The 13,149-nt window shown below is 42.3% G+C and overlaps 1 protein-coding gene across 4 annotated transcripts in view; it reads right to left on the bottom strand.

Moving 5' to 3' along the window:
• Positions 1-8,706: 8,706 nt before the first annotated feature.
• The window catches only part of PROSER1 (proline and serine rich 1), a 43,222-nt gene continuing 38,779 nt past the window's right edge, over positions 8,707-13,149 (bottom strand). For 2 of the 4 annotated variants that reach the window (XM_083169750.1, XM_083169752.1), the window contains 2 exons: positions 11,839-11,977; positions 8,709-11,202 (listed from right to left, as the gene is read on the bottom strand). In XM_083169750.1, coding sequence (XP_083025876.1) covers positions 11,080-11,202; positions 11,839-11,977 — 262 coding nt within the window. In that variant the 3' untranslated portion in view covers positions 8,709-11,079. Of the gene's footprint in view, positions 11,203-11,838; positions 11,978-13,149 lie in introns of all 4 variants that reach the window. The other 2 variants (XM_083169748.1, XM_083169749.1) reach the window with 2 other exon arrangements.

Genomic DNA, 13,149 nt, shown 5'->3' with positions numbered 1-13,149 from the left:
ATTCCTGAGGACAGGCTGCAGCGTCATAGCTGTCAAGGGATTTATACAACATATGAATCTAATCTATATGAATTCTCTGTGTTACATAACAAGGGCCCTTATTCTGGTTGGTGCGGTAATATCCGCGTGCGTTCGTGCCGCCGATGTTTTGTGTCTGCGCATGTGCAGAGGCGTCTCTGCGCATGTGCGAGCGGGGTGTACGGCCAAATCCTGCATGAAATGTGAACACTACGAACAGGGGGTGGAGAGGGGCGTGAAGGGCTATTTGGGCTCATTACCATATGCATACGCCCCGCGTTTCATGGGCGTTCCCATGCAAACGCTGGGCGTACGCATGGTAATGTGGCCGTGACGCACGTGTAGGGGGCGGACATATGACATCGCCGGATGTCAGCTGCCTGCCCAGATCCCTGCTTTTGCACGGAGAAATGTCCGTGTGGTCTGAGGTTGCGGGAGCTGGTGGAGCACTCGGTCCTGCATTCGATGGTCTGCGACCATCGAATGATGGGGGAGTTTATACAAGAAAAAGTGAAATCGTCCCAAGGCGCAAAGCCAGAATCCTGCAGCCGCACACTGGAAGAAGGGGTTCACCCAAAAACCTCTTGACGACGGAGTTGCAGAAAGAAAGAACCAATGTAGAATAGGCGCTGGTTTCTTGTTTGCATCAATAGTGGCTCATGAAAAAAATGAAGAAATATGAACATACATTAGGGGCATAGGTGTATGGTTCAAGGTCCTATTAGAAATGGCCAAAATGGCAAAAAATGATGTTGTGGCTCAAAGGGATATCGTACCCTCACTCACATGGAGTAACGGGTGTACAAGCACATCAAGGTATCTTTTAAGCTTCAAAAAACACACCATAATAGGTAGTCGAGTACGTAGAACAAGTGCGTACCGTACTCACATGTACGATCACTTCTGCAATCGCATAGGGGTATCTTTTTAGGATTCCACAGGTATTTCTTGATATTTAATAGCGAGTATCCTCCAATGGTCCCCCAGCATAAAAAAAGAAAGAAAACGTTCTTTCTTACTTAAAAGATTTTATTGGGGGTGCAACCTGTACCCACAGATGTTGATAAGGACAAAAGGAAATCGTACCTGAAATGGCAGAGTATGGCCATCCACTGCCAATCAGGTGCTTCCAGGGTTACAGGTGTATAGACTGCACAGCTCCTCTCCACCAACGCGTTTCGACAGGTGAACTGTCTTTCTCAAGGCTGGAGAGCAGTTGTGCCTAGTACTGGTATTTATAGTAATGGCTTTAATCATGGTGGACTCTCCCACTAAAGGGGAGGAGACCCAACCGGAAGTGGCAGTATGATGCTTAAAAACGATGATATGAGGCTGGGTGACATGTGACAGTGATCTCTTTAGGGACCATCTGAAATGTATATTACCCCCTTCTGTGTATAATAATTACAACGCTGGTAACTTATTTATAGTACAGTCTGGAAATAAGTTACCAGCGTTGTAATTATTATACACAGAAGGGGGCAATATACATTTCAGATGGTCCCTAAAGAGATCACTGTCACATGTCACCCAGCCTCATATCATCGTTTTTAAGCATCATACTGCCACTTCCGGTTGGGTCTCCTCCCCTTTAGTGGGAGAGTCCACCATGATTAAAGCCATTACTATAAATACCAGTACTAGGCACAACTGCTCTCCAGCCTTGAGAAAGACAGTTCACCTGTCGAAACGCGTTGGTGGAGAGGAGCTGTGCAGTCTATACACCTGTAACCCTGGAAGCACCTGATTGGCAGTGGATGGCCATACTCTGCCATTTCAGGTACGATTTCCTTTTGTCCTTATCAACATCTGTGGGTACAGGTTGCACCCCCAATAAAATCTTTTAAGTAAGAAAGAACGTTTTCTTTCGTTTTTTATGCTGGGGGACCATTGGAGGATACTCGCTATTAAATATCAAGAAATACCTGTGGAATCCTAAAAAGATACCCCTATGCGATTGCAGAAGTGATCGTACATGTGAGTACGGTACGCACTTGTTCTACGTACTCGACTACCTATTATGGTGTGTTTTTTGAAGCTTAAAAGATACCTTGATGTGCTTGTACACCCGTTACTCCATGTGAGTGAGGGTACGATATCCCTTTGAGCCACAACATCATTTTTTGCCATTTTGGCCATTTCTAATAGGACCTTGAACCATACACCTATGCCCCTAATGTATGTTCATATTTCTTCATTTTTTTCATGAGCCACTATTGATGCAAACAAGAAACCAGCGCCTATTCTACATTGGTTCTTTCTTTCTGAATGATGGGGGAGGTTCCCTGAGATGGAGGAGGCGTATTCCGTGAGAAATACACGTGCGGTCCGTTCGGCCAGCTTCTTACCGCGTACGGACGGAGTTGCCGATCCGTATGGAAGGCGGGGTTTCGCACGCACGGTCCTGGCCGCATATTCGGATCCGGCCTCACCGATCAGAATAAGGGCCAAGGTAACAAAGTTGATATTTTCTTGTCCTGTTCAGTAAGAAATCCATGATAATGGCTGTAATGCACCACTACTGCCTAGCCTGCATTGCACATGACATGATAAGCATTGAGTCACTTCCCCCATAGCAAGTGCTGAAGAACATGTACTTCATAGCAATTCTGTTAGATTGGGTAAAAACCGCAACAGTCTGGACCCCGGAGTGCTTGTCCTTCTTACAGCATACTCTGCCACTCTGGAGCTTGTCGTGTGCTTCCTCATCGGTACCTATACAGCGAGTGTTCGAATTGAGGCAGTGTCTGTGACAGCTGTCACCGGGGAGATGGGGATTGAGAGATTACATCCTCGCTGTATGTTCCGGACAGTTTGGGCTTCATAGGGGGAGTCCGTAATCTATTCCTATTCATCTCCCTGGTAATAGTTGTCCCAGACACCCCACCGACCGGGCCAGCCCCAGGACGGGAGCATGCATTACAAGCCTAAAGGGCCCCATACACTACAACAATTTGTCTGACCCTGAAGTCGGATGCGATCCTTGATCTCCCCTTGGACCTTCCTGTCTTTTACATTTGTGCTATATTTGCATAAGATATATCGCATGTGATTGTTCAAGACACGATAAATCACATGTTATATCTTATAGTATACAATTGTACCATAGATATATCTGATGGGCTGGATTAGGGGGCTTCTGGGGCTGCAAATTTCCTGCGATATATCGAATGCACCAAAAACACTCCATTTTCCATCCGTTTCCGATAAATCAATAGTGCAGCAGTAGCCACTTTACAAAAGCTATATTGGCTGAAAAAGTTGAAATCGTGCAAAAATGGGGCCCTTTAATGGCGAGAAGTCGAAGAGTCTAAACCATTTCTGTTTTTTACTCAATCCCTAATTCTGTGTAAACAGAGGATCTACATCTATATTGCTGAGTCTCCCTCACCTCAGGTAGTCAAATGCTAACACTCTTAAGGTGCCCACACACTAGAATGATTTTTTTTGCCGATTGGCCAAAAAATCGGCCGATTTTTACAGCTAACCATCCGAAAATCGGCCAATATCGATCAGATGCACGCTCCCGCAGATCTTTTGCTAAATCTTCTGATCTTACATGCTGCATGAAAGATCAGAATATTTAGCAAAAGATTCGCAGGAACGCACATGGGATCTTAAGAGAAATCTATGCGCAGAACTTAAGATCGCAGATCTTTCTAGTGTGTGGGCACCTTTAGACAGTTAAAAAACATACATTATTTTTACATTGAATTATATATATAAAAAAAGTTTATACTCACTAGACTAGGAACAAAATATAGTCAAATGACTCTCGGTACAACTCCTCACCTGCAGATACCTCTTGCTGAAGTTGGAGACCTTTACATGTATGTTTGTATTTCCTTATCGTAACTCTTTTTCCATGCCCCGGTCACTCCCCCTGTACAGTCTATTGTGCTACCAGTGCGGGTGTTCTCTGATTTGTCTTGAAGCACCGCTGAGAGCAGGGAATTCATTTCTATAGAGACAACAGTCACCATAGTGTTACGTAGTGACCTCACAGCTTAGCAGCACCTGCACACAGTATCAAAGTGCATTATTATATACTGTACAACTGCTACATTATTCAGTATATTGATATATTAGTCACTAACATGACATTTCTCGCACACAATTATTATTAAATAAATATTGTTTTTTTTTCTTACAAAGTTTACAGAAAATGTTTGCATCCAGAGTTGAAATACAGGTTTAGTGAATGTAAATTCTCCTGTTACTCCACATTTCATGAATAGACACTGAGCAGAAATACAACTTTGTCTATGTTAACAATGGTACCTAACTATTCTATAGAAGTAGATGGGCAGTTGGATTTGCTTAAATAAGGTCAATGCTACTATTAAGGGCCATACACACGGAGATATTTGTGCCAGAGATTCATAATGGGAGATCCAGCATGAGAGATTTCAAATCTCTCTCTGAAAGTGTTTCGGCGACTTCAGGGAAATAAAAAAAAGTCTTCAAATTGAAATAATGGGTGGGGATAAAGCCTGGGGGAGTGTCCTCTATTTTGTCTATAATAGCAAAATAATTACCTAATGTAAAAATGACCAGCCCCGGGCTCTTGGAGTGGTCCTGGTTCCAAAAATACAGAGGACAATGTGAGTGGGGGTCCCCCGTATTTTTGGGTACCAGCACCAGGCTCCACTAGCAGGGGGTGTAATGCCATAGCCAGGGGATACGCTTGATGGGGTCCTGTGGCCAAAGCATTACCCACCCTAACTACTCAGCCCAGGCCGGGAGGATTTGGGAAGTGGGAACCTCCCCAAGTAAAGGGGTCTTCCCTCTCCATTAAAAGCCCGCTGGTACCTATATCCCCCTGCAAAGGAAATAATCAAATAAAAACACAAACACACAGCGGATTTTTTTTCGTATGAAAAATAGAAACCATATTTATGACCTGAATGTGAACTTCCTGAGAGAAGCCGATTGTAGGAATTTAGTGGTGGCATAGATAGTAAGCAGTTAGGGAGTTGCCTGAATTTGTAGATCCATGCTACGTGTGTTACCAGGGGATTCTGATATCCAGCCTAAGGAGTATTCATCAAGAAATGTTATCCTATATTTGTAGGTTGTAAAGAAATGGAGAAAAATAGAAACATATACTGAAGGCGGCTATGCTGGTTTATTGTGAGCTAGTGTCATTACATGGGGTTTTAAATACATACATAACACATTGAGAATGAGGAAGGGGAGAACGATGTGTTCTTTTATAACTCATGACTTGCCTTGAAGCAGATTATTTTACATTTTAAATATTCTACAGCAAGGAATACAGTCACTATGTCAACAATAACAGTTTTGTTGACACCACAATATTGATAAATTGCTTATCTATGGGGGAAGGGGGTTCAACAACTCTGCCAGGCCCCAGTACAGGGAGGGGGCATGGCCAATGTAGGGGAAGTGTGGCCAGACCCTTCTTAATAAAATATTAAATATTATAACTTAAGCACAGTTGTTGCAGATCATGGGAGGTGGGGGTGCAGATGAGATCACTTTTCACACAGAGGGTCCGATGTAATAAGCTTGAAGTGATAAAATGGAGAGCCAATCAGCTTCTACCTGTCATGTCACAGCCTGGGCTCGAAAGATGACAATTAGGAGCTGATTCGTTGGTGATTTATCACTTTTTTATCACTTTTCAAGTTTAGTACATCTGGCCCAGGGAGAGAGAAGAATTGCTGCTGCAGCTGCCTCTCTCCCTCATCCAGCATACAAGAGCGAGTGTCATGTGCTGGGCTGGAGAGAGAGGCTCCTGCAGCAGAAGCAGTCAGTCCTCAGTCTCCCTGGGTGGATGTACCAATCACTGATAGTACATCCCGCCGCCGATTGCGTCGATACTCATCACATATGTACTAACATATGCGATGAGCAACACAAAGGGATTCAGTATGAAATCCCGGCGGTCGGGATCCCGGCGTTCAAAATCCAGACGCCGGAATCCCGCCCGCCGAAATCCCGACAAGGGGGGGGGACGTGGATCGCCCCCCCCCCCCTTGCGGGCACGCTGCGCTCACCACGCAGTGGGCCCAGTGCCTCGATACGCTTGGCACGCTAATTTATTCTCCCTCCAGGGGTGTCGTGGACACCCACGGAGAGAGAAACTGTCGGGATTTCGGCGGTCGGCATTCTGAACGCCGGGATTTAAACTGCATCCTACACAAAGGGCAGCTCTGCCAATAAGAGCTTCCCTTAGATATCTTCTCTGCTGCCTGGACTTCTGGGTCTCTTGAGAGACAAGCAGCCACAGAGCATGTTGGGAGGGATGTTTTGGATTCCTCACACAGCAGGGTTGCAGAGGGAGGCTGTTAATGGGTAATGCAAGCTACAACTGGTGTTACCCCCCCCCCCCCCCCACACACACCTTCTTAACATATCCCACCCAGTCTGAATGGCAGCTCTTTGCAATAGGGAAGAGTGAGTGGGGCAGAAGGACCCAGGCTCCTGGACCTAGGTAAAGAGTGCCGGCCAACATTATAAATTCCAAAAAAGTCATACCTAACCCAACACATATCCATATTAATTATCAAGCTTCAAGAATAAGAACAGATAGCAAAAACTGAATATTTTATGTAGATCAATAGAAGGAGTGCAGATTATTGTGAAAAATAAGGACCATCTTCAGTGACACATCTCTAACCATAAGACTTTCAACAGAAATTAGGGAACCATGGTTTTATTTTTTATAAGCATTTTAAGCGACCAGAAACTACATTTCATTATTATGTCTTCTTGAATGATACATGCATAGAGAGTTTAATGGTTCTGTATTAATGGTGACTCTATGTTGTATTCTTAGAGTGAATAAGACAATGAAATGTATTCTTAATATGGTACCATGACATGAAAGATCAGTGCAGCTTGTGAGAAGCCTCAGATCACCTCACGGGGGCGTTTGAGCTACTCTTCCAGCACTGCTGCCTCCTTCTCCGTGACGGGAGCCGAGTGCTGCGAGATAATGTCACACTGCAGCACCCAACTCCTGTTACTGTGGAGAAGTCTGCATTTTAGTGCCCCCCTTGTCAGAGTGACATCTGGGTATGGCCTGCACCCCCTTCTGGCTGGAGGCAAAATCAGATGCAGGGGCAGTTTGTGAATGGAGACTCTGAAGGCAGAGTCAGATGCAGGATCTGAAACAGAGCTAGAAGCCACTGTAGCCAGAAGCCAAGAGACAGTTGTCTGCTAATGGGCTAGACCAGTGGTCAGGGAACTCGGAACTCATTACCCCACACAGTGCATGTTTTGCTGGTAACCCAGCAGGTGCACAGGTGTACTAATTACTCACAGACACATTTTATAAGGTCCGCAGGTGGAGTTAATTATTTCACTTGTGATTCTGTGAGGAGACCTGCAAAACATGTACTGCGTGGGATAATGAGGACCGAGTTCCTGAACCACTGGGCTAGACTCAAGAGATGGTTTAAATTGGGTTCTCCCGGCGCTAATTGGCGTAACAGGTTTTGTGAGTGTGGCTGCTGGAACCTGGTTGGCAGATGGAATCATGTGAAAAAAAGCCAAAATGGCCATCCATATGCACAGCTGCCTTGCGAATTTGCAAGAGAGCATATGCCAGACAACCATAGAGCAGAGGCAGGGCTCAGAGATGCCAGATGTGACCAGGGCTGGCATGGAACACCGCTGGACCAGATAACTGGGGCTAAGTCCATGATGGGTGACATGCGCCTATGCAGACTTAAGTGATCTTGGCAATTACAGGCCCATTCACCTGATAAGGTGTGATGGGGAGATGGAATGGGAGTTCTATCATAGGCAAAGTACAAAAAAGGCATTTTTGTATAATTTCGGGACACATGTGCACAGTTCCCGAGATCCATGTTATGTGCAGATGGCTAGAAGAAGGTTCACATTACAGATGATGATAAGTTTATTACACTAGATCCGTGGTTCCCAACGCCTGGGGGTACTCTGCAGACCAGTTGGGGGTACTTGAAAATAATATTGGTAATGGCAGAAGATGAAAAAGTCTTTTGATGGCAGAAGAAGAAGACCCATTGCTATGGAGAAGAACTACGTTGTGTCACTTATGGTTCTGTCTTCAGCATCATCAGCGTCTCATTGTGCTTTTGCCTGACCAGCAATCCAATGGGAGCTACCCATGCTGCCCTCAGACATCAGAGATCATCTGCCCTGCACTGACACGGGTGGAAGAAGCAGCAGCATTATTCCTACAGGTGTACGTGGGAACCCTGGAGACAATACACAGCCAGCGGCCAGACACGAAAGGGCACTATTCCTGTCCGCTACTCCTTAATATAAGGACATGCATAAGGATAGGCATACCGCTCACTTCCACTCCACTCATATGCACTGTCTATATTTTAAATTGAGAGGAGGGGGTACTCATCAATGAAAAGCCTAATCAAGGGGTACGGGAGAGAAAAAAGGTTGGGAACCACTGCACTAGATAACTATTTTGATTGGCTAGGTGCTTTACTCATTGCTTGAGCATCTACCGTATTATCAGTTTAATGACATATCTTAAAAATGTAATGCTAGTTCATCTTTACCAGTTTTCATTGCTTTTATCTACGTATTACTTAAACTGCACAAAATATAGAGAGCATCAGACATGGGACACAAACAACATGTTTACAAATGTTTTACGTTTATTAATCCAGATGCATTGTTAGTAGAATGTCAACATTATTCTATACAAGGCTTTAAAAACAATTCATTAATTTCATGATTTAAAAAAATTCATATACAATGTAGCACTTTCTAAAAGATAATAGCACATTACGTAGAAAAAAACTTCAATTATTTATGTACCATAGTAAAACAGTTTGTTTAGAGCTTATATCCAATAAAAGTACTTAAAATGTCAATAAAACATTTTAAAATATTATATTAGAGATCCATGTTTCACATTAAGGGTGGTATTTATCAAACCTTGACAAATAGATAAATTGTGAGTTAATGTACCAACCAATAAGCTCCTAACTGCCATTTTCAAACATAACATGTAAATTAGAAGCGGATTGGTTAGAACTTCAACTGTCTCAATTTTATATTTCTCCAAGGTTATATAAATACGCTCCGAGTCGTATTTTACTTGACAAATCATGCATTTTATTACACATACAAACCAATGGCTGATAATTGTAACACTGTTGTCTGACAATGAAGTTTTGCATCGGTCCTCATTCGTAACAGTGATAATCACTGATCAAAGTCAATGATAACTTACTCCTTTTTTCTTATATCTACCCTCCTGCAATTCTTACCATAGACTGTTTTAAAGAAATCATTTTCATTTTAATGTCATAAAGACATCAGTGAGTGTTTTGATGAGTCTATTATTCAGCTACATTTACTGTATAGCTGTGTACATTTTACAGAATACCATCATATGACTTTGGGTCTCCCAATCTTATTATCTAGTACTGCATCCCCCCCCCTGCTTTGCAATTCCTACCATATACTACGCAGTGTACAGTTATTAACACTGTATAGTCATTACAAAACGGGTTCAATGCAAACAGTTCATATTTATAAAGTATATACTAAAAAATCTGAGGTAAAATAATTTTTTTTATTTTTATAATTCACAATTGGTTGGTTGTTTCTCTCCACTTCATCAATCTCATAGTTGGAGGTCCCGTTACAGCTTATTATTATCATTTTTTAATATACACCTTTCCTGCAAGTAACTTTTCTTCTCATTATATCAACAAATGATATCTTCTTAATTATTTTTTTTTTTTTAAAGAAAGGAAAACAAAGACTAAATATAGATGACGTGTACGGACATCAATGCAGTGCAACTAGGTTTCAGGGCCATAATAGATTGATCCAAACTGTGTCACATTGCAGAAAGTAATTACAAAAGGATGGAAGATACCGTACCAAATGAAACTATTGTTCTTTGCATCTTGCATAAATGCTGTATGTGTTGTTAGTCCGTTTAATAAACCTCTATACAAAATTATGCTTGTCTTATTGACAGCTTATACATGTAATGTTTTTTTTTTTTTAATACTAAAGGACCAAATTCCATATTTACCGTTACTAATAGATTTACCGGGGACACGCCTTTTAGCTGCTAGTCTGGCATACTGATCCCAGGATGCCAGCATTTATCAAGGATTATACTGTATTGTTTCTTAGGCACACGATAAGTAGCCCTCCAGAGCCGTGATAGCACATGGGTCCAGGAACTTATCCCGTATGAGTTGTTCTAGTCCAAAAAATTTTAAAAAAAGAGGGCTTCAATAAGATAATCCCATCAAGCTAAAAGCTCGATATTTGCATATTTTTTTTCCAGCCACGAAATCTACAGGGCTAATAGGATATTGCCCTTCCAGTTTAAGTTTCCTTGTAAACAATTAGATTCTAGCCATCATTCCCCGATTGCATTCTTGAAAATGACAGACCGAATGCCTATAAAGTGGTTACTATGGGAAACACCCCCACTTGTCTATTTTGGAACCTTTAGTACTGCAAATCTACACCTAGGTGATTTCTTTTTTGGTTTTCTAGTACAAGTCAAGACAAACGGAAGAAATTCAGCCAATGGGTTTGGCCTATTTCTTGAGTACGTACGGACAGACAAATCATATCAGGAAACACCATTCATAATAAATCCCAAAAAGTAGATAAACCCTTGCAGAGACAATCAAGCTTGTATGCCATGATATAAATGGGAGGGAATACACAGATTCTTCCTATGTATGTCTAATATTTACAGTAAAACCTATATATGTGGTACTCCTATACAGCTAAAGTAAAAGTAACCGTGATCATGTTAAAACCTTTTTAAATAGTTAAATGTGATCTTATAAAACTCATTAAAATGTGTGAGGTATGCTACTTTATATAGACTAAAATAGTAAAAACATAAAGGTTATTAAGAATCTAGTAAAAATAAATTATACCTGATCTGTAAAGGTTAATATTATCAAAATGTGTCTGCGTTACCACCTAAAACCTTCAGCAGGAAGGGTCAGTAAAGAAAACCTAAAGAGACCACTAGGACAGTCAATGTCTCATAAGTGTTACTATGGAAGAACTTCTCTTGGTTTGAACAGTTTCACATTATTGCCAGCCACGCTGCGGCAATCCAGGCTGAAGTGGAAATGGTGTTCCGGGTCCTGTCGGGAAGCCAGCAAAGGCGTCCGCCTGTGTAGAAAATCCTTCCAAGGCAGAAGCCGAGTGTGCCTGCAGCAAGAGATACTCATTAGGTAAAAATAGGTCTTCTGTACCTAAATGAATGAACACTTGTAGAAGTAGTTATATCAGTATACTGGGCTGTGCAGCTTTCACTGTCCATTAGCTGCTAGGAAAATCCTAAATCATGGGTCCTCAAACTGCGGCCCTCCAGATGTGGTGAAACTACAAATCCCAGCATGCCTTGCCACAGTTTTCCTATAAGGGAGTGTTAAAACTGTGGCAAGGCATGCTGGGAATTGTAGTTTCACAACATCTGGAGGGCCGCAGTTTGAGGACCCATGGCCTAAATCATGCTGATACTCATCTGCATAAACAATAAAAGCATATTTGCCTACTCTCCCAGAATGGCCTGGAGGCTAACAAAAATCTGGGAACCGGGAAAAGTAGGCAAGTCCCCAGCATCCCGCCACATTTATCCCTTACACAAAAGTGGGTGGAGTAATGTTAGTGAGTACAAACAAAAACGAAGCATGTCAAATAGAATGGAATTCATATAGTATACCAGAGATCAGCAAACAGCAAAATGTTAATAAATACGCCGCTAAGATGGTATAAAAAAAAGTGATGAGCACCTATAATGGCAACGCCTGATGCAGGAGCCATGCACCATGCTCAGTGTTTTACCTGTAGTAATGCTGTTTGTGCTGCAGCAGCCGCTGCTGCGGCCGCGGCGGCACTCTGTTGGTATCCTTGCAGAGACTGGGAGGGACTTTGTGGAAATCCAGGAAGACCAGAAAGAGAGAGAAGGGGAAATGCTGATGGCCTAGGGGAAGACATGAAAGAAAATCATTATAAATAAATAAATACTAATACCGGATGTATTTATTAAGATTATGGGCCTAATTCAGACCTGATTGCAGGGCACATTTTGTTAGCAAATGGGCAAAACCATGTGCAATGCAGATTGGGTGATTCATGTTGTTTCTGTGCAAGGTAAATACTGGCTGCTTTATTCTGACACTGCAATATAGATTTCAGTTTGAACACAGCCCACCCAAATCTAACTCTCTTTAAACATGTTACATCTGCCCCACCTGCAGCGCAGCATGGTTTTGTCTATTTGCTAACATAATGTGCCCTGCAATCAGGTCTGCATTAGGCCCTACACCCCTATTCTTATCATGGCCCAAGTCAATTAGTAAGAGGATCATTTAAGAGCATAAATACACTGAGGAGCCTTTTCATCAACTGGAGGCAGAAGACCCCCGATTATTAAGTGTCTAACTGATTGCGAGTTGTGGCAGCATACAGTATATCTAATTCATCCAATTCACTATTGCTCCGATATGGGGCAGCTTTGCCTGAAAATTTGTAGGAGTCAATTAACCACCCAGTAGGTTTTTGATGTGTGGGAGGAAACCGTAGAAAACGCGGTGATGGCATACAATCTCAGATAGGGCCCTGCTCAAGAGTAAAAATAACCACAACCACAGCACTGTGAGTCAGCAATGCTAACCACTGTGCCCCTTATAATACTGATCCTCCAAAAAATTAGAGAATGAAATATCAATGTGAAACTCCTCTGATTATTAAATTACCAAAGTGCCAGTGAATGTTTCTTATTGAAAAAATTACACATTTTGTTATCATCAGTTTAAATCACATTTCATATGGGGAAGGGGGAGGGCTTAGCCTGCAAACCCTAAACATAATAAAAGGTACTACCATGCGGTGACTTGTAGTTACAGACAGAAAAATAAAAATAAATAAACAGAAAATACATGTGCACACTCTAAGGGCAGTATTCAATGAGGATAATTTGCCCTGTTTCACGGCGAATTTGTGCTATTTTCGCGTTGGAAGGTGATTTTTTGGGGTCAGAAAGTGAATCACCGCCGTGTGTCGCCGTGTAGCAAATCGCCATCTTTTCATGGACAAGTGGAAAGTGAACTTTTAAAATAAAGTTGTTGTTGTTTTACATTTGGTGTCAAAAAA

This window comes from Crinia signifera, chromosome 2 (genome assembly GCF_055691185.1).
Source record: "Crinia signifera chromosome 2, ASM5569118v1, whole genome shotgun sequence".
Lineage (NCBI taxonomy): Eukaryota > Metazoa > Chordata > Amphibia > Anura > Myobatrachidae > Crinia > Crinia signifera.
Note: the sequence above shows the minus strand (reverse complement) of the source record. Positions and strands in the feature narration are given on the sequence as shown.